This window comes from Megalobrama amblycephala, linkage group LG14 (assembly GCF_018812025.1).
Source record: "Megalobrama amblycephala isolate DHTTF-2021 linkage group LG14, ASM1881202v1, whole genome shotgun sequence".
Lineage (NCBI taxonomy): Eukaryota > Metazoa > Chordata > Actinopteri > Cypriniformes > Xenocyprididae > Megalobrama > Megalobrama amblycephala.
The window spans coordinates 38076232-38098047 of record NC_063057.1 but is presented as its reverse complement, the minus strand read 5'-3'; the positions used below and the strand labels follow the sequence as shown (position 1 = coordinate 38098047).

Sequence of the window (21816 nt, the reverse complement as noted above, 5' to 3'; positions counted from 1 at the left end):
CAAAAGGCGTACGTAGCTGGGTTACATGTAACAGTTTACAGAGGTCAGCCATCAACCAGGACATAAATGGGGTACCTTGGTCTGTCAGGATTTCCTTTGGAATGCCAACATGGCTCATAAGAAGGAACAGTTCCTTAGCGATGTTCTTAGATGTTGCTTTTCTTAGGGGAACGGCCTCAGGATACCATGTGGCATAGTCGAGGATGACTAATATATATTCATGACCCCAGGCAGATTTAGGCAGCGGCCCTACCAGGTCCATATCAATACACTCGAAGGACACCTCAGTGATGGGCAGTGGAATGAGTGAGGTGGAGGTAGCTGAGGGGTGGTTCTTTGGCAGATTTCACAACGTTGGCAGAATATTTTTACGTCACCATCAAACTCTGGCCAGTGGAAGCGGTCCAGGATCCGTTGAGCAGTATTTTGGGCTCCAAGGTGTCCAGCCATAGGGTGTGAGTGGGCCAGGGTCATGACCCAGGAACAACCAGCAGTTTTTTCCGCTCACCTCACCCCTCTTCGACATAGTACAAGAGCCCATTTTCAATAATAAAGTAAGGGATAGGGTGAGGCCCAGGGTGGCGAGGGGTTCCTTCAACTTCTCGAACCTGGCCCCAGCAGTGTTTTAATCGTACATCTTCTTGCTGTTCTGTTGCAAAGGAACCCCCAGCCCTCACCTGTTGAAACAACTCATAGAAAAGGTTAGTGAAATTCCCAGACAAACCTTCTCTCTCACTTTCTGTTGCCAAGAGGGCGGGGAGGGGGCTTGGTCGAGGTTTTGTAGGGTTTTTTTCATTTTGTAGGTATACAGCATATATTTTGTTTCAGAGGCAGGAAGATGCAGGAAATAACAGCACTGTTATTTACATTACATCACTTATATAAATGTACATTATAATCTACAATTATTTACAATTATCTATATGTAATGGTGTGTCACCACGAGCAAAAGAAGGCAGGAGAGCAGGTTTCCAAATAACACAAAAGGTTTAATAATAAGTCAAAATGAAGGTAAGGCACATCCAAAACATAACAGTGACTGGACAAAGAACAGACAGAAACTAAGGGCTTATAAACACAGTAAACAGAGGAGTTAACAAGACTAATAAATGAGACACAGCTTAACTAAATACACTAATCAAATAAGTAACCAAGGATACAAATAAGTGGTGGGAAACTGGGAACAAAGGAGGACATGTGACTAACAAAAAGAACAATGTGCAAAACAGACAGACATGTGACACTATACATCTTGTACATTATTTATTTACTGTACATTTATCCACTCAAAAATTAGTGTCACTAATACTGAAAAATTATTCACTAATACTGAATATACAGTGGGTATGGAAAGTATTCAGACCCCCTTAAATTTTTCACTCTTTGTTATATTGCAGCCATTTGCTAAAATCATTTAAGTTCATTTTTTTTCCTCATTAATGTGCACACTAGGGCTGCATGATTAATCGCATGCGATTGTCACGCGCATTTCGTCAGTAAAGCCGGTTCCCTGATTACCACTAAATCGCCATCACCTGCTTTCAAATGGAGCGGCATTTAATAGACAGAGCCGTAGATCACTGACAAGCCATGCAATATCGCGTTCATTATTGCAGATGAATCGCCTTCGATAATGAACGTGATATTGCGTAACTTGTCAGTGAACTACGTATTTAAAAAATTATCTTTCTGTTAACGAGAGACTGACGTAAGTGGCTACAATCTTATAAGGCGAGTGACGATGCGTAGTACGCTGCGGTGAACCTCCTTTGGTGTGTATGATCGTAATTGATTTTCATTTGGTTTTTTATCATTATTTTGAGTAATTCTGTGTCTCATGTTCAGCAGGTGTGACTATGTCCAAGGGTTCCTGTAATTTATTTTGGGGCGGGATCTAAACCCACTGATTTGACTGCACCACTGCTTTGCCTGGGTCTCATTTGAATTCAGTTTGTTATATGTATAACTTGTTTTTTCTAAATTGTTATTGAGTTGATTTTGCTTTTTGATTAAATGTAAATGTTATTTTGATTTATGAAAGCGTAGTTGGTGTTTGCAAATGTGGTATATTTATTTGTATGTGAATGTTAGAGTTTGTATTCCAGCTGTTTGTATTTTTCGTTTGCCTGTTTCAATCTTGAAACAAAGTGCTGTGCTTAAAGGGTTAGTTCACCCAAAAATGAAAATAATGTCATTAATTACTCACCCTCATGTCGTTCTACACCCGTAAGACCTTCATTCATCTTCGATATTGTTGATGAAATCCAATGGCTTAGTGAGGCCTCTATTGAGAGCAAAGCCATTGAGACTCTCAAGGTCCATAAAGGTACTAAAAACATTTGAAACAGTTCATGTGATTTCAGTGGCTCTATGTTAATATTATAAAGTGATAAGAACCCCCCCCCCCCATTTTACACACGTCACTAAAACACAGAACCAGGAAACAGGAAACAAATGAGTTCAGAGAAATTGAAACTGAGGTGTAGTTGAGCTGTTGTGTGTTTGTGTCTCTGTATTCATGCAGTAAAATGGCAGAAGCCAGAATTTCAGTGGATCAGGATGAGTTCAGGTGTCCAGTGTGTCTGGATCTCCTGAAGGATCCAGTGGCCATTCCCTGTGGACACAGTTACTGTAAGATCTGTATTACAGGCTTCTGGGATCAGGAGGATCAGATGAGAGTCTACAGCTGTCCTCAGTGCAGACAGACCTTCAGTCCAAGACCTGCTTTAGCTAAAAACACCATTCTGGCTGAAATGGTGGAGAAACTGAAGAAGATTAAACTTCCTGCTGTCTTTTATGCTGGAGCTGGAGATGTGCAGTGTGACGTCTGTACTGGAAGAAAACACAAAGCCGTCAAGTCCTGTCTGTTGTGTTTAGAGTCTTACTGTCAGAATCACCTTGAACAACATGAGAGTTGGTTTAAAAAGAGACACAATCTGACTGAAGCCACTGGACGACTGCAGGAGATGATCTGCCAGAAACACAACAAGATCCTTGAGGTTTTCTGCCGCACTGATCAGACGTGTATATGTCTGCTGTGTACGATGGATGAACATAAAAACCACGACACTGTATCAGCTGCAGCACAGAGGACAGAGAAACAGGTATGAACTTAAAGGGGGGGTGTTGTAATACCGGTGTTTGGGGGTGTTGGAGCACCGAAATCGTACATGCAGGGGTGGAAATCAACCTGCAGATTTTTTTTTTTTTTTTTTTTTTTTTTTTACCTACTTAAATGAGGCCGGTTCCACAGGAAAACCGCAGACTTGGCAATACTTCACTGAATCTCCTTTGTGATTCTTGTTGAAAGCGAGATAAAGGAGACAAAAAACAGAATAAATGAATTATATACAGTAGAATTATATAAAGGTAATACAGTTTTGGTATTTAGTATAATCCCCCATTTAGCCTAGTATCATTTGTTTTTAAATCATTTGTTTTTAAAAACTTGCCTTTAAAAAAAAAAAATAATAATTATCTCACTTATAAAATTTCCTTTACCATCAATCCAAAAATCAGCTGAGCTAAATCACAATGCCTAAAATTTGCCTAAAATAAAATTATATCAATAAGATGCTCTTCCTATAACAAATTTTATTTCTTCTTGTACATTTAATAAACAGTAAAAATGTATATTCTCATTTTACCACTTAAACCAACAAGTACCACACGCCCCAATGTCCTTTTTAATCCCTGTTTAAAAGCCTTTACCTCTATCTATTATCACTGATTATTAGCAATAATCAACTAAAATGCATTAATAAGTTTATTTGATTCAGATGTACTGATAATATACAATCTTATTCTTTAAATGTCTTTAACATTTAAAAGTGCATCACAAAACGGTCTGTTCTGCTGCAACTCTACGGTGCTGCATGTATTTGCAACTACTCGTAAAAAATCCACAGGAAGTGGCAAAGTCACACACTCTGTGACGGACAGATCATTAAACCTCAAAAGTTTACAATGATTTCAGTAATTACTATGGAGTTATCATGCTTTTCACTTTAAAATACTGATCCAAATAATTAATTCCTTCTGAAGTATTTGGTAATACTTGAGTCATTACTAGTGGGATACCATGACCTTCACATTAGAAATAATTATACATTATGCATTTTTCATGTTAATTATGAACCTGTATATAGTAGTGTTCAGTAGTCAGTCCTCATGGAAGTATGAAAAAATAGTAGTTATTGATAAGCAAATAGAGAAGAACTACCACATTCAACTGATCACTATTACTTACTAATTCATTAATCAGTTTATTGGGTAACACTTTATTTTACAGTATCATTGTTACATATGTTGCATGTAGTTATCATAGTAATAACTATAAATTGTGCATAATTACATGCAACTAAACCAAACCAGACCAAACCAAACCCTAATCCTAACCCTACAGTAAGTACATGTAGTTAATTAATATTACTCAGTACTTAAATGTATATTTACAGTGTAACAAAGACACCTTAAAATAAAGTGAAACAGTTTCTTGTTAGTTAATAGTTACTAGAATGTTAATAATGCATTACACATTTGTTCCTGTGTAGTTCATTAATAATGGAACTGTATTCTAAAGTGTTGCCCATCAAGTTAGTCTGCATTAGGAAGGCTGAAAAAGGGGTTTAGATTCGGGGTGGTAAAAACAGCATCTCTTGGACAAGACGACACACTACTAACACAACTCACCCCCTTTATTTTGTGTATATCTTGGGCAGGAATTAATTTAAGGGGTGGTTCATTGCGATTTCACTTTTTTAACTTTAGTTAGTGTGTAATGTTGCTGCTTGAGCATTAACAACATCTGCAAAGTTACAGCACTGAAAGTTTAATGCAAACTGAGATATTGTCTTTATTGTCTTGGCAGTTTAATGCCTACATTTACATCTGACTGGGACTACAACAAGCTTCTTCTCGGGTTGGTGACATCACCAACCCTGCAATTAACATAAACCCTTTATGGAAGAGTTGTGTACACCGGACGCGTAAATGATAATAGAACCCATTATAATCAGTGATATTGTCTACACTGGATGCGGCGCGGAAGACAGCTTCCAGAATCTACATGAGTTCAATGCTGGATTTGCAGAAAGGCTATTGCTGAAAGAAGCAGTTCCTACTTTAAAAGCAGAAGGTGCTGTTTATTGGCCCCAAACAGTAAGTACTTTATTGTTTGTAGATGTCTTTTAAATGTATAGTTCTGTTGCTCTTTTTTGGTTGCGCCAAGGACGTATACAAAGACCAACGCGGTTTAGCTTCGCTAGCCAGTTAGCTAAATTCTATTTCATACTTCTCCAACAAACGCCTATATACACCTACTAACTTCTATGTTCATAGACAAACAGTTGTTCATGCTATAAATTAAACAATACCTTTACAAAAAATGCTACTACTCAGTCATGTATTCGGCTACAGTAAAGCTTTAATCAGGATAAAACCATGTATTGAAAGCTAACATAAACAGCAGTAACATTTACAAGTGACAGCATATCTAAACACTTTGACACAAATACAAACAAAAATACTTACCATTCAGAAACTTCCTTTAAAAGCCGTGCTTGCAGAGGTTCTGCTTGACCCTCCTCATTACTGCTATCTGGGTCTGATTCGGGCTCAAATTGATACAACAATATTGACGCCATTTTTTACATTTCCACTAAAAGCACATGCAACTATTGTCCGTAATGGTAAGGGGCGTGGCATTTCCGTACAACGTGTGCTAATAACAATACACTGGGCCAGCTAACCACTCTGAGCCCATTGCGTATTTCGGAGGGAGTGGTATCATGGAACCAGGAAATCACTGTCCTGCAAAGTTTAGCTCCAACCCTAGTTAAACACAACTGAAGCTAAACAGTCTTCAGGATTACTAACGTTACAGGCAGGTGAGTATTTTTTTCAGAGTTGGAGCTAAACTCTGCAGGACAATGGCCCTCCAGGATCAACATTCCCCACCCCTGTGCTAAACAAAAATGAACCTGAAAAAAAGCATAATAGACCAGTACTTCACCCAAAAAAATGAACAATCATCAATTACTCACATTATTCCAAACTGGTATGACTTTCTTTTTTCTGAGGAACACAGAGGTATTCCCTAGAAGGTATTTTAGGGAATGTCTCTGTCCATATATTGAAAGTCATTCAGTTCCAAAAGATTCAATCTTCAAAAAGGACATTAAGGTAGCTTAAAAGAAACCCATACAACACTAAGTGTGATAATCCTAGAGTAATCTTGGCATGTCACAAATGTACTCATAAAAGAGTAGGCAAAAAGTACCTGGATGACCTGCTACTTCCGACGAGATTCTGAAATGTGCATACAATAGACGCTTTACTATCCCATGAAGCCACAGGAGAGGATTTGTGAATGGCAGTGAAGTGACACAACTGATGCTGTTAAGTCACATAACAATAACAACATGGGGAATGTAGTATGTCCAAAGTATATTCATAGTATAATGTAACTAGAATGTTTTTATATAATTCTATAGCATTCTTGTAAGTGTTACAGAACCCTTGTTCTCCTGGACTCCATATCCCATGTTCCTCCTGTTCTCCACACCTGCACTCACTTCCCTCGTCAGTTCCTCATCATCACGGATCACCTGCACCTGGACTCTATTGTTAGCACTCCCTTTATATTGCACTCACTCCCTTCACTCCTTGTCCGTCTTAATGTTATGTTCATGTGTATGTTGGGTACTCCTGGCCTGAATATATTAAAGTATTGTTCATTATTGTGGAAATCCGTATCTGCCTCATCTCTCTACCAGCCACCCGTAACAGAAAGACGGACCTTTAAACCAACTGGATTTTCCACAAAAAAAAGATGGAGACTTTCCCCAGCTCCCTGGCTCTTGCTCCTCCAACACCTCTGGCAACCGGCGATCGCCTCATCGGGCTCCTGCAGGTCGGTCGTTCGCTGGAGAGGTATGTGGAGGAGTTCGTTGAGCTCGCTTTTTTGTCTGACTGGCCTGAAGCATGTTTAATCTCCCTGTTTCTGGATGGACTGGATGATGACACTATCCGTTTTGATGAACCTGATTATCATTTCTCCTTAAGCGAAACTATCACTTTAATTTTGTGGTTAAACTGCTCCAAATTCTTCGTGGATAAGGTTCAGGATAAGTGTATGTCTCCAGTCCATCCAGAAACACGGTTGGCCGGGCCAGTCAGTCAGCCTCCGTCTTCCTCCGCATGCCCCTCCAGCGAACTTCCTGCCTGTTCTATGCTGGACCCACACTCCTCCGCTGGGTCCAAAAAGCGGAGGAGGAGGAAGAAAGCGGCACCAACCAGTCACGAACCTGCCGCTCCAGCCCTCTCCGAGGAGGCTCCAGCCCACACGAACTGCCAAGTGAGGCAGCCTGGCTTATAGACTTTTGGTCCGAGCCATTATCTCCAGTCTCCGCCGAGCAAGCCTCTCCAGTCTCCGCCGAGCAAGCCTCTCCAGTCTCCGCCGAGCAAGCCTCTCCAGTCTCCGCCGAGCAAGCCTCTCCAGTCTCCGCCGAGCAAGCCTCTCCAGTCTCCGCCGAGCAAGCAGCGCCAGTCTCCGCCGAGCAAGTAGCTCCAGTCTCCGCTGAGCAAGTTTCTCCAGTCTCCGCCGAGCAAGTTTCTCCAGTCTCCGCCGAGCCAAGTTCTCCAGTCTCCGCCGAGCGAGTTTCTCCAGTCTCCGCCGAGCCTGCATCCCCAGTCTCCGCTGAGCCTGCATCTCCAGTCTCCGCCGAGCCTGCATCTCCAGTCTCCGCCGAGCCTGCATCTCCAGTCTCCGCCGCCGAGCAAGCAGCGCCAGTCTCCGCCGCCGAGCAAGCAGCGCCAGTCTCCGCCGCCGAGCAAGCAGCGCCAGTCTCCGCCGCCGAGCCTAAATCCCCACGCTCCTTCGCCGAGCCCTCAGCTCCAGCCGCCGCCGAGCCAGCTGCTCCTATTATGAACTTTGTTGTTAAAACATACAGCCCTAAGACTGTTTTCCCTCCCTGCCTCCCTCTCCCACCTCCGTCCATGTGTGTCTGCACTGAACCTCCACCTCAAGCCCACTCGCCCAGATCTCCACCTCGGACCTCTGGGCGATTACCTTCACGCCGGCTCCAACCTCCCTCTGCTCCACCGTTGCCCATCATTCCACCAGTATCACCAGTCTCCATCGTGCCTCCACTCACACCTTGGTCACTCGTCAGCCTGCCCTTCCCTCTGGACTGCACTCCTCCGTCTCCGCTCCGTCACTCCGTCCCTCGGTTTCAGTTGGCCTCCTCTCTCCCCCCGGTGTTCGTTTTGTTGTCTGTCGCCTGTCTCCTACTGCGGCCTTCTGGAGCCCCGGCTGCGCTTCGGTCGGCGGAGCCTACAGTTCCGCCATCACCCGCCAGTCCTTCAGCGACGCCTGGGCTCAACGGCTCGAAGGCTTCGGCCCCTGACCCTCCAAGGCTGCCTTCGGCCCCTGACCCTCCATGGCTGCCTTCGGCCCCTGACCCTCCATGGCTGCCTTCGGCCCCTGACCCTCCATGGCTGCCCACGGCTCCTGACCTGCCATGGCTGCCCACGGCTCCTGACCCGCCATGGCTGCCTTCGGCCCCTGACCCGCCATGGCTTTTGAACCTGCCCTGGAGACCTCCACTCCAGTCTGCTCCTCCCCCTGCACCAGCTTGAGGTCTCCAGGGCGCCCACCCCCCTCCCGGTTGTTCCATCCACGGCGCGAGGACGCGCCTACCGGGAGGGGGAGGTACTGTCACAGAACCCTTGTTCTCCTGGACTCCATATCCCATGTTCCTCCTGTTCTCCACACCTGCACTCACTTCCCGGGTCAGTTCCTCATCATCACGGATCACCTGCACCTGGACTCTATTGTTAGCACTCCCTTTATATTGCACTCACTCGTCTTAATGTTATGTTCATGTGTATGTTGGGTACTCCTTGCCTGAATATATTAAAGTATTGTTCATTATTGTGGAAATCCGTATCTGCCTCATCTCTCTACCAGCTACACGTAACAGTAAGTAGTTTACTTATTCAAAATAAGTACCTACTCAAGAGTATGCGATTATGGACACACCCTCAGTCTTCTAAAGCAATTAGAAAAAACAAATATGGTGGCATGTTTAGTCATGTGACATACATGAGCTAGTGAGGTTTGATGATATTGTCATGTCACCATATTTGATTTGGGCTCTGGAAACATTCTTTAAAATATCTTCATTTGTGTTCTGCAAGAGAAAATCATACAAGTTTGGAAAGAAGTGAAGATGAGTAAACAATGAATGAATTTACATTTCTGGGTGAACTATCCCTATAAAACTAGACATTGATTAAATAATTCTGGCACTTATTACTGAACCTATAACCTTATCATGCAAGATCTTTAACCCCTCAATCTCAGCACTTCACTGATACTGGATTCATATCTGTTTACTTGATGATTTATGTGATGTCTCCTGTTATTGGTTTGTCCTTTAGCACCAGCTGAAGGAGACACAGAGGTTGTTCCAGCAGAGGATCCAGCAGAGAGAGAAAGATCTTCAGCAGCTGAGAGAGGCTGTGGAGTCTCATAAGGTGAGTGTGGAGAAGAAGAGAAGTTTGAGAAGTCTCAGTACTCACTGAAGCCACTGTGTGATTGTGATGTGTATCCTAACAGCGCTCTGTGGTGGAGGACAGTGAAAGGATCTTCACTGAGCTCATCCTCTCCATTGAGAGAAGCCGCTCTGAGGCCACACAGCGGATCAGAGATCAGGAAAAGACTGCAGTGAGTCGAGCTGAAGGACGACTGGAGCGACTGGAGCAGGAGATCAATGATCTGAGGAGGAGAGACGATGAGCTGGAGCAGCTTTCACACACACAGGATCACATCCATTTCCTGCAGGTAACAGAGATCTAGAAGAACAGGATCATAGTGGACTTGAGCAAGAGACTCACAGAGAAACATTTCATGAGAGCAGAATGAGCAATGAGCCTTTGACTGAAGTGTTGATCTGTGTGTCCTCAAACAGGAAGTTCAGTGTATTTAAACCTCAAAACCTGACCTTGGGATCATGTCCTAAGAGTCCTTTTGCTGAAGTGTGGAGGTAATGAGCTTTGATTTCTGTTTTCTGTAGAGTTTCCTGTCTCTCTCAGCTCCTCCTGAATCTACAGATGTAAATGACAATCCCTTCAGTTCTCTCTCCTCTTTTGATGTTGTGAGAGAATCTATCCGTCAGCTGAGAGACAAACTGGAGGATTTCTGCAAAGAGGAGCTGAAGAAGATCTCTGACAGAGGTAAAGTCCTGGAGATTCTTCTGCTCTCAGAAATGATCCTCCATCATCTCATATCATGTAGAAGATCATATTAGAAATGTCTTAGTAACGGATGCAGGGATCATTTTCTCTTGACATGATAATCACACTCTTCATGTCTGTTGATTTCCACAGTCACTTTCACCAACATTGTTCCCAGAACCAGGAATGACTTCCTACAATGTAAGTCACTAAGAAAACAAGCAATGAAACTCACTGAGTTCATGTTCTTCCTGTAGAAGGAGAAAGAAAACATGACAGAAGAGAAAAATTATAATTTTTCAATGGGGGGTGTACCGCCCCTCAAGGGTATAGACAGAATCATTGATTATTTACCATTTAGACACAATATAACACAATATTTTTTTTCTTGTTCTTGTTTTCCATTGGAAAAAATTAATATGAATGCGTCTTCTTTGCTAATTGGCTGCAATTCAGTCTATGTAATTAAGGTTTCAATGCCAAATTTCTAAAGCGTTTATTTAACACTCATAAATATAATTTCTATTTATATGACTTTTTATACTTATAAAACTAATGATAATGATTTTTACACTATCCAGTCAAATTTATTGACATATGATATATAGGTGAATAATAGTAATAATAATAATAATAATAATAATAATAATAATAATAGGGTAACACTTTTCAGTAAGATTCATTTGTTAACATTAGTTAATGTATTAACTAACATGAACTAACCATGAGCAATACATTTGTTACTGTATTTGTTGTTAATGTTAGTTAATAGAAATACAGCTGTTCATTGTTTGTTCATGTTACTTCACAGTGCATTAATGTTAACAAATACAACTCTTGGTTTTAATAATGTATTAGTAAATGCTGAAATTAACATTGAAAAAGATTTAATAAATGCTGTAGAAGTGCAGTTCATTATTATTTCATGTTAACTAAAATAGTTAACTAATGAACCTTATTGTAAAGTGTTATCAATAATAATAACAGACACCAAAATAAATATTACAAATAGGTCTGTCAATAGATTCATTTTTTTAATCGTGATTAATCGCAAAGGTGCACTTATCATGAAATTAAACATAGACTATTTATTTTGTTTAACATGTTTATTATTATTTCACAAAATTGTTATATGCAGTAAAGAGAACCATCAGAACAGTTTCAATCTCAGATCACTTTTAAATTCAGAAGTTTTCATATGACATTTAATATTGCAAACTTTGCCTAGACACCAAATTCAGAATCAAAAGTCACTTTAATATGAACTTTGACCATTTATAATCAAATTCAAAAACAAATTACTTGAACATGCATTTGGATGGAAAACTCAGCTGATCTCAGATCTCAGCTGATTCTCCTAGAAAGAAACGAACTGTCGCGGCTGGGTACTGCTCAGACACTAGGTCCATGTGCAGCTTTATTTGAAAGAACAAAATCCACAAAACATAATCCAAAGGGCAAGGAAAAAGAGGAATCCAAAAGACAGGCAAAGTTCCAAAACCACAAGAGATACAAAATAACAGAAAGTCATAAAAACAGATCTTGACAATATAGAACCTTGATGACAAATGCAGAAACAAACAACTTAAATAGGCAGACAAACGATACAAATGAGAACCAGCTTAGTGCAATCAACCCAGATAAGAACTGGGCAGAAGGACTCTGGGAAATAGAGTTCATGGCAGAGACACAGTGGAAGGGGAAGAAGGAGTGCCATGGGGGAGCCGAAGACCACCACAGCTGTGTAGATGAGCTAAAAGACCCCCAAGGTGGAGCAGATAACCACCACAGCCGAGCAGACAGGTTCGTAGAATCCCATGGTGGAGTAGATGACCACCACAACCGTGCAGATGAGTCTGTAGAATCCAGTGGTGGAGCCGAAGACCACCACAGTCATGTAGACAGGCTTGTAGGCCCCCACGGTGGATCTGTGGGAACTAGAGGCCAACTCTGTTGATCAAACAGAAGTGACACACAAGGCACAAAAAGGTTAGTATAAGCCACAGAGGCTACCACAGAGAAGGCAGCCAGTTCAAGGACGACCTCTCTGGTCGCACTGAAACTGGCCGACAGTTCGTGAACAACCTCTCTGGTTGTGTTGAAATAATCAGGTGGTTCATGAACTGGAGTTGAGTCTTGGGCAGGACTAGACTCTGATGCAGATTCGTAAACTCAGAAACAAGCTCATTGGCTTGTGCGGGTTCTGCAATAAACTCTAGAGTTAGAGTAGGCTCTGAAATAGACTCTTAATCTGGAGCGAGCTCTGGAGTGAATTCTTGAACTGGAGCGGGCTCTGAAATAGACTCTTGAGCTAGAGCAGACTCTGAAACAGACCTTTGGACTAGAACGGGCTCTGGAGTAGAGTCTTGTACTGGAGTGAGCTTTGGAGTAGATTCTTGAACTGGAGCGGGCTCTAAAACAGAATCTTGAACTGGAGCGGGCTCTGAAACAGATTCTTGAACTGGAGCGGGCTCTGAAACAGACCTTTAGACTAGAACAGGCTCTGGAGTAGAGTCTTGGGCTGGAGCGGGCTCTGAACCAGAATCTTGAACTGGAGCTGGCTCAAAAACAGACTCTAGGGCTAGAGCGAGCTCTGAAACAGATTCTTGGGCAGGAGCAGATTCTGAAACAGACCTTTAGTATAGAAGTCTTAGGCTGGACCAAGCTTAGGAATTGATCCTTTGCCAGTGATGGGAAATATTGTCGACTTTCGTAACCACCTCCAAGACCCCCACGCTCGATATTACCGCTGAGATGATAGCTGCTTAAACAGACGTCATTTTTGTACAACGTCGTTGTAGTGATTTTGGATTAGCCTCACATGAGGGCACCACAAATGCAGTTATTCATGGTCTTAAATATTCATATTAATATTTTGTATTAATATTAATATTGAGTCAGATGATTCCTTCCAATATTTCGGGTCACCAGTCAGGAATCTCACCTTGACAATAAAGAACAATCATGAAAGATTGTTGAAGAACTTGCAGTATTCCTGTTCATTTTTGGTGATTTCAAGCCAATATGTTTAGAAAAAAGACTTTCTTTTTGAGCATTTCTTTGTTCTTGCTGTGCTCTAGCCAGAACTGGTTTGGCAGCCCTAGGAGTCCATGGTCATTTATACCTTGAACTCGGGCATGGAGGGCTGAGGTGAACAAAGGCAACTCATGATGAAATTAGCCTTTGATCAATGGGCTGTTGATGTCATCTTTCCTGTCCTCCACCTTTGACAGTCCTGATTACAATAGTCATTTACTTGTCGTTGAGGGTCCTATCACACTCTTTTGTATTAATCAAAGTGGGACAAAGGGATGTTCTATTGTTAAGCTCTGGTGTCATCACGTCTGCTGTTCACTACATCGGTGTGTCTTCTAGACAAGAAGCCAGTCTCAAAGATCTTGGAATTCTTGCCATCCTGCCTTCAAACGCAATATCCATGATGACCGGAAACACAGATGGGTCATCCATGATGGCTGAAGGCTCTGGCTGGAGAATCGGGCAAAACATCCATGATGACTGGAGTTTCTGACGTGGTGACCATGTTGGCTGGAGGTATGTGTGTGTTAGCCATGTTGAGTGTAGAATCAGAAGTCATGATAACTTGAGCCAACAGGTGACGATAAATCAGGTACTCAATGAAACCCCAATAGATCCCACATTTCACATGATGGTAAGGGAGAATCCAAGCAATTGTTAAAAATTTCAATGAGTTCTGATTCATGATATTTAGGTCCCATAGCTACAGTCCAAAAAAATCTGGGAAAACCCAGAGATCCCAAGTCCCTCCTGATGCAAAGCAGCCAATGCCTGACACCTTGCTTTTAATTCCTTCTTAGTGGAACAATGAACAATACGAAAACTCCCATTGTCAAAGTCCAACAAATTACCAAAACTCACTAGCTGCTGGATCTGTAGTGATGGAGGTTTTCTGTCACGGCTGGGTACTACTCAGAGATTAGGTTTAGGAAGATCCATGTGCAGCTTTATTTGAAAGAACAAAATCCACAAAATCAAAAGGGCAAGGCAAAAGAGGAATCCAAATGACAGGCAAAGTTCCAAAACCACAAGAGATACAAAATAACAGAAAGAACAGAACTTAAAAATATAGAACCTTAATGACAAATGCAGAAACAAACACAACTTAAATAGGCAGACAAACGATACAGCTGAGGGCAATCAACCCAGATGAGAACTAGGCAAAAGAACTCTGGGAAATAGAGTTCATGGCAGAGACACAGTGGAAGGGGAAGAAGGATGTAGGTGTTTTTTATCCATCTAGCCAGCACTGCCTTAACCCTCTTGGGCATGGAGTTCACCAGAGCTTCACTCAGTCGATTTAATCATAGAAATATTGAGGTGTCATGTTTCCTTATTAAAATAAAGATTTTAAAATACATATGTTGCCCTATTCAAATAAATATTTTTTAATAGAATGTTGCCATATTCAAATAAAGATTTTAAAATGTAAGCTAAGTGTCACTAATTAAACTAGTATATACAGTTAATTGTCCGCCTCTTGGATGTCTGCATCTCAAGAGAATGCAAAATGCAAGCGTCAAATTATGTTTCATAAACAAAGTTTGGGAGGAACACATTCAAACGGTCTTTCTAATCAGCTCGAGAGGAGGAATATATACACAGATGAGAGCCGGCTCGCCTATAGTTACTTCAACAGTTTTCTGCATTCCTCCGCCACCCCGTTCCTCACTCTCGGCTTGGGATATGTGGAGAACTTTGGGTTTGGGCTAAATTCCAACCTCAAAGCCCTCGATCCCCTTGGACAGCACAGCAAATACGCTTATTACTCTATTCAATCATTTGTAAATGTGAACTCATGAAAACAACTGCCACAGGTAATCGGACAATATTTATTTATTTGTTAAAGATTTATTTTTGGTGTCTCATCGTAGATTCAAATCTATAAATCAAAATGTATTGCATTTATGAAGAAAAAGTTCAGCCCCCAAGGCTCTATCGCTACTGCCTCAATGGTGTTCAGTGTCTTTGGCTGGATTAGGACTGTTTGTGATTTGGTCTTAGTGACTTAGGAGTCCTCTTGACTACTTCGAACATTTCACAGATTTAGGAGCTAGTTTTAATGCTAAAGTGCTTTGTGAAATACTTTTAGAGAAAAATGTAGGACTCCTAAAATTAGGACTGACACGTCCATTATTTTTAAGAGTTTCTCCTAAATCAGCGATTTAGGAGCTACTTTTAGCCTTAAGATGTTTTGTGAATGTGGCCCCAGATTCTTAATTCATGATTCTGATGTGTTTTATCTCCATCAGATTCCCATCAGCTCAATCTGGATCTGAACACAGTGAATAAAAACCTCAGTCTGTCTGAGAAGAACAGAGTGATTACATTCACTAACACAGAGCATCCGTATCCTGATCATCCAGACAGATTTGATGTGCATTTTCAGGTGTTGTGTAGAGAGAGTGTGTGTGGACGCTGTTACTGGGAGATTGAGAGGAGTGGTGATATTAGTGTGTTTATATCAGTGTCATATAAGAGCATCAGCAGGAAGGGATTGGGTAAAGAGTGTGTGTTTGGAGGTAATGATCAGTCCTGGAGATTGAACTGCTCTTCCTCCAGTTATTCTTTCTGGCACAATGACATAGTGACTAAACTCCCAGTAAAGCCCATCAGCAGTAGAATAGGAGTGTATGTGGATCACAGTGCAGGAAATCTGTCCTTCTACAGCGTCTCTGGAGACACAATGAGCCTCATCCACACAGTCCAGACCACATTCACTCAACCGCTCTATCCTGGGTTTTGGGTTGGTTATACTAGATCATCAGTGACACTGTGTTGATAAATCAGAAAGGACTGTTGAGAGACTCTACCCATAATGCTTTGAGCAAATCTAATAATTTTCCATGAATAGTTTTGAGTATCGACCGGAGTGATTTGTAATTGGGATTCCCTAGATGCGGGGTGTAATAGTAATACAGGGTATCCGCGGGGCATTAAAAAGCATTAAAAGTCATTAAATGGATAAAAAGGTGGTTTAGATTCATTTTTAAAATATCATCCAATATAAATGTTTAAAACAATCCCATAACATTATTTAATGCAGTTGCAGTCAATCAAAAACATGCAGATTTACATAAGCTGCAATATTCAGATATTGCTTCAGAACAAATGTATATTTCTACCACAAAAAAAAAAAAAAACTATTTTTTTTCTAGACACGCTACTGTTTTACTCGTACTGGTGACCTATTTACTCTTGTCCACGTGACAAGGCTAAATTTCGAGCCCTGTGTAATCTTAATCTGGGCCGCGTTTCAGTCACCATTTCATATTGTCTGACAACAAAAACAGAAAAAATATATAGATGAAACAATTTTATTGGGAATTTGGCTGTGATAAAATATATTATGTGAGCAAAAGGGTAGCAGCAGAGAAGCAAACAAATGTAAAGGGCTGACACTTGGCAGAATGCGAATACAATAATGACATGATCAGTGAGATCAGTGTGTGTGTGTGTGTGTGTGTGTAATGATGAGTGACGGTGTGTATCTGTGCTTCTCTCAAGCTCTATTTGTTCAGATGGAGTTCAGTTCTTATTGTAGTGTCACATATATCGTTTTTATTGTTACTATCAGAATTATCTTAAGTTGAAATGATCACACACAGCATTCATTAAAATGTATCATTCAATATGTAATTTGCTGTAAAATGTATCGATTTTACATTTATTAATAAATGTAAAATGTATAAACCCAGATCATGTGATCATACTGTAAACTTTTGATAAGTGAAAGTTTGAGCACAATTATTCTGATCTAATCCAGTTTACTTTAAATAAACATCCTCCTGAACAGAATTTACAGATCTGATACTCTGATCACTCTGAGAAAAGATAATATAAGTATTGAGTCAAATCATTATCAGTTCAATCCAGATGACTCAGAAATATATTAGGAATGAAAGAAGGAAAACTGTAAGCTGAACTCTGAACTCAATCCAGATGAATCCCATCATTACTGTAAATCAGAACTGTTGGAGTTTCTTTGTTCAGTGGTTCATGCTGCTCGTCCTGATCTAGAAAGTATCCTGACATGATAAACCATGTTTTTCTACATGAACTGTGGTAATACCATGATCTGAATTCATCATGTAGTGTTGGTTAATAATGTCAGTGTTTTCGTTCTATATATTTTCTTTATTCTTTCTTAATTTAATTTATGTCTTTGTTGTATTTGTCATATGTGTGTAATTTGCTTCTTTGTTCTTATTTTTATTAACAAAAATTAAATAACCAAAATATCTATATTGTGATATATTGTCACTGTTATTGTTATTTGAATAAAAATTTATTATATCTTGAAATAAAATTGAGGTAATATTGCCCACCACAAAATGACACATAATATGAACTCTGCTTTATTAAATTATACACTTCTTTTAACAGTGTATAGTTATTTTAGCTATAGTTTTTAATTTATATATGTACATGTCAACTGGACTTTTATTTTGGTCTGGTGGTGTGATGTCATAAGACTGCGCCGCGCTCCCGCATCTGTTGTAATTTGGCTGAAGAAAGGTTCGAGTTTTTACGTATTTAAAGTGTTTAAAAAAGTGCAAACTGTTGGGTCAATTTAATTGATTTTACAAGTAATGTAGAATAAATCAAACATTTATTCTATTCTATTAATGAGCGTTATTTTTTGGGAGTAAATCACATCCACTCTTGAGTAACTGAAAATGTGCGTCTCATTTAACTCCTGACGTGAATCAGTTTATCGTAAACACGAATTAATTTACTGTAAAGAAGTGATGAGAGAAACTTTTTGAATCTGCGAGTCAGTTGAATCAAATTCTTTGTAAAATGATTCAGTGATTCGAATCACCGCACCCTGACGTCACCTGCTGGTCAAAACAGAACAATTAATGTATGATGACAACTTTTACAAACCAACTGCAGGTGTTTTCATTGAAAGTGTACTCTATTAAATGTGATGAATAATTGAATACAAAATATAAATCATAAATATGAAATTTCTGTATTTTTAATCAGGTGATTTGTCCATTAACTCTGACTGACTCTCTCACCAGTGTGCTGAACTACTGAACTAGAGCTGATCGAGGGACAGCCAGATATTTAGCTTGGATTTTTTTTTTCTTTTCTGTTAATTATTCTCATCTTAAACACAGAAAAACTCCTGGTGAAGCGACTGAGATCCACATGATACTATTATAAAGATGAAGTTTATTAAAGTGAGTGAACATATGAAGATTGAAGAAACAATCATGAAACAAGAAGATACTGAGGAAAAAACAGGTTGGTTTCATTCTCAAAACTCAGTCATTTGATCCTCATTAAAATGTTCAGCTCTACAGAAATGAATGATATTTTTGAAGAATGTCCTAATTAAAGTGTTTTTATTTGACATGGAGTTGGTCAGACATGTTGATCACAGGACCAGACAAATACTAGTGCTGCCTTCAACCAGAGAAGATCCTGCTTCCGTGTTTGGTGTTCATTATTACGATGTGTCGCACATTAAATCAGGAAAAATAATTCAGACAACATTGTTTTCTGTAAAATTAAACCCCAAATCAATTTCTGAATTAAAAACAATGAAAACCATTAAAGAGTCAAGTTCAGTGGTAAATGAAGCATCAGAAGTTGATCGAGGACGAGTGTTTCTTCTCCTGAACTTCATGAAGCAGAAACACGTGTGAGATGGAAGAATCACATTAAATTGAAATTGTAATGGTTATCTTTTTTTTTTTTTCTTTTTTTTTTTAAATTTTGCTGTAAATGTTCAAAAAGGACTGACACACACTGAAATTATTTCACCAAGTTACGCCAAACCCCCTGATGGAAGAAGAAAGCTGTTGTTTACAACTGTGACAATAAGTGTGTATCAGGATAAACTATACGCTTGATTTATAAAAACGTGAGAAGGATGTGAAGTTCATGAGCGTAAATGCTTTCAAATATGTTTGAGAGTTTTACATGCCGGTCTGTTATTGTAGGCACATCGACTTTACAGTTTCACTCCCCTAAACATGCTGAATAAAACAAACCGTGATTGGTTGATTTACATGTCAATCAGACGGCCTCTGGTTGGTCCTCTGCCATTTCATCTTAAACTTCTTACTGAGCATAGAAAAATAATGAGGAAGTATAATCAGACCCCTCTAAAAGAGGCTTATCCCCTATCAATGAATCTCTAGTGACGTCACTGCAGGTTTGACTCTGTTGACTGTCGTAACCAAACGTGACGCATGAATGCTGAATGGAGAATGACTGACAGCCGCAGTGGAGGAAGAGTTTCTTTGACTGATACTCAATCTGGCAAAAATTACAGTATCAAAGCCGATACCGATACTTAAATTGGATCACTGCATCCCTAGCCAAAGTTTAGCTCCAACCTGCTCCAACACACATACCTGCAGTTTTCAAATAAGTCTGAAGGACTCAATTAGCTGGATCAGGTGTTTAATTAGAGTTGAAGCTGAACTGAGTTTGACATTATTGTTGTGTCAGTGTTCTGTTTAGCCAAAGTGAACAGTGCAGATAACTTCAAATGAAGCCCATCAATGCTTGCAGACTATTGCTCGACAGTGACAAGAGACAAGCCAAGAAACGCAGAATAGACACTGAATAGATCTAAACTACACTGAACAAAATTATAAACGCAACACTTTTGTTTTTGCCCCCATTTTTTATGAGCTGAACTCAAAGATCTAAGACTTTTTCTATGTACACAAAAGGCCTATTTCTCTCAAATATTGTTCACAAATCTGTCTAAATCTGTGTTAGTGAGCACTTCTCCTTTGCCGAGATAATCCATCCACCTCACAGGTGTGGCATATCAAGATGCTGATTAGACAGCATGATTATTGCCAACCCCACAGTCTGCTTTCATCGCCACTAGTTTGTCGGCGTCGGCTTGGTGTGTTCCTTCCTTAAGTCCTGGAGCATAAGTTACTATGGTGATGAACACAACTAAAAGCCAAGCCACTTTTCATGGTGCCACCAGGGTTGGTGCAAACTAAATTGAAACATAACCGATTAGCCAAGTTCATGGTATAGGCCCCTGGAGTTTGTTCTCCTCTCCCTCCAGTTACTCATTCAGACACAATGACATAGAGACTAAACTCCCTATAGAGTCCATCAGCAGAAGAATAGGAGTGTATGTGGATCACAGTGCAAATAATTTGTGGATGCATGTGTGGGCCTGTGCTGCTTAGATATACGCCCCTTTGATATTGTCTCTGGAAAAGGATTCCTCCAAGTGGCCCAAACACTAATAAACATCAGAGCCAAGTACAGTGCAGTTGAGGCTGATGCTATCATACCACATCGCCAAACTGTTTGACATGGCAAAGCAACAGTCTTCCACTGATAAAAAAAAAAGGTTGCAGTATAATATTCCGAATTGTATTTTTAACAGATAGGGCTAATAAATGAACCTATACCGAGCCATTAATTGGGCTGAACATATTTCATGATGTGTCTGTGTTTTTGTGTAGGCTTTTGTGTTCGCCTGTTCGGGAAGTCGCAGAGACAGAAACGGTGAGATTCCAGTTAAGGGAGTAAAGCTTTTAAATAAATGTTTATTTAAAAGCAGCATTTCTCTGTGTATTATGTTACCATTAGAGATGTGCGCACCAGCTCTGGCGTTGCCGAGTCCACTGTTGAAGTTGATCATCCATTTACCAAATCATCATGCTTAACACATAATAATTGTAACTTGGCAACTGGGTGCAGATATCTAAATCAGAGAATATTATAGGTGCGAGTGGATGAATTGTTTTTTTGCCGCAGATTTGGGTGACGTTGGAGCTGATCCGCACATGTCTAGTCTGAATTCATCATGTAGTGTTATGTAGGGTGACCATATGCGCCATTCTCCCAGGACGCGTCCTGTCCAGGATTTCTAAATTGCCTAAAATGGCTTGAGCCCTTGCCTCTTTAATCGTGAAAGTGGTCATATCTATGTGCCCCCGGGACTTGATTTAGGAACGCGATTTCTACACGGAGGTCTGTGCAAGCCACTGTTCTTATTGACATTCTTCATGCAATGCATTAATGTTGTCGTATTTGCAATGCTTTGACCGTTCTCTGTAGATCCAGCCTTCTTGCAAGCCACGATCGGTTGATTATGTATAATGCATGCTATTGGTCAAATTATTTTTCAGTCGTTACCTTCCGCAAATATGAAAACAAAACTGGGACATTTTATGCAACTTAGATATCCTGGACAGGATGCGTCCTGGGAGAATGGCGCATATGGTCACCCTAGTGTTATGGTGAATAATGTCAGTGTTTTCTTTCTGTCATGTGATCGTCCCGCTGCTGCTCTCAGTGCTGTAATGAACACAAATAATTCAATATATTAATATACTTCACTTTCATCAGAGCAAAGAGAGTCAATGATGAAGTGTTTCAATAGAGGACGTCAAACGCTCTCATTAGATGAGCGACCCATGTGATCTATACTGTGACCTTTGAACTTCCTGAAAGATGAGCCAATCCCACTCGATTATGACCTGAAAAACTTAATTTAATTTCTGTCTTTGTTGTATTTGTCCTATTGTCTGTAATTTGCTG

The 21816-nt window shown here is 40.3% G+C and overlaps 1 protein-coding gene across 2 annotated transcripts; it reads left to right on the top strand.

Annotated features, from left to right (window-relative positions):
- Nucleotides 1-2450: 2450 nt before the first annotated feature.
- LOC125244902 (tripartite motif-containing protein 16-like protein) lies at nt 2451-21808 on the top strand. 2 transcript variants are annotated; one of them, XM_048155288.1, is made up of 9 exons: nt 2451-3104; nt 9445-9540; nt 9623-9847; nt 10080-10239; nt 10393-10440; nt 15528-17793; nt 18405-18531; nt 20736-20778; nt 21625-21808. In XM_048155288.1, exons 1-6 carry the CDS (start codon nt 2529-2531, stop codon nt 16055-16057), a joined length of 1635 nt encoding a protein of 544 aa, XP_048011245.1. In that variant the 5' UTR covers nt 2451-2528; the 3' UTR covers nt 16058-17793; nt 18405-18531; nt 20736-20778; nt 21625-21808. The 2 variants fall into 2 exon arrangements, with proteins under 2 accessions (XP_048011245.1, XP_048011246.1); XM_048155289.1 differs by lacking the exons at nt 18405-18531; nt 20736-20778; nt 21625-21808 and adding an exon at nt 13615-13791 and having other exon boundaries at nt 2460-3104; nt 15528-15664.
- The last annotated feature ends 8 nt before the right edge of the window (nt 21809-21816 follow it).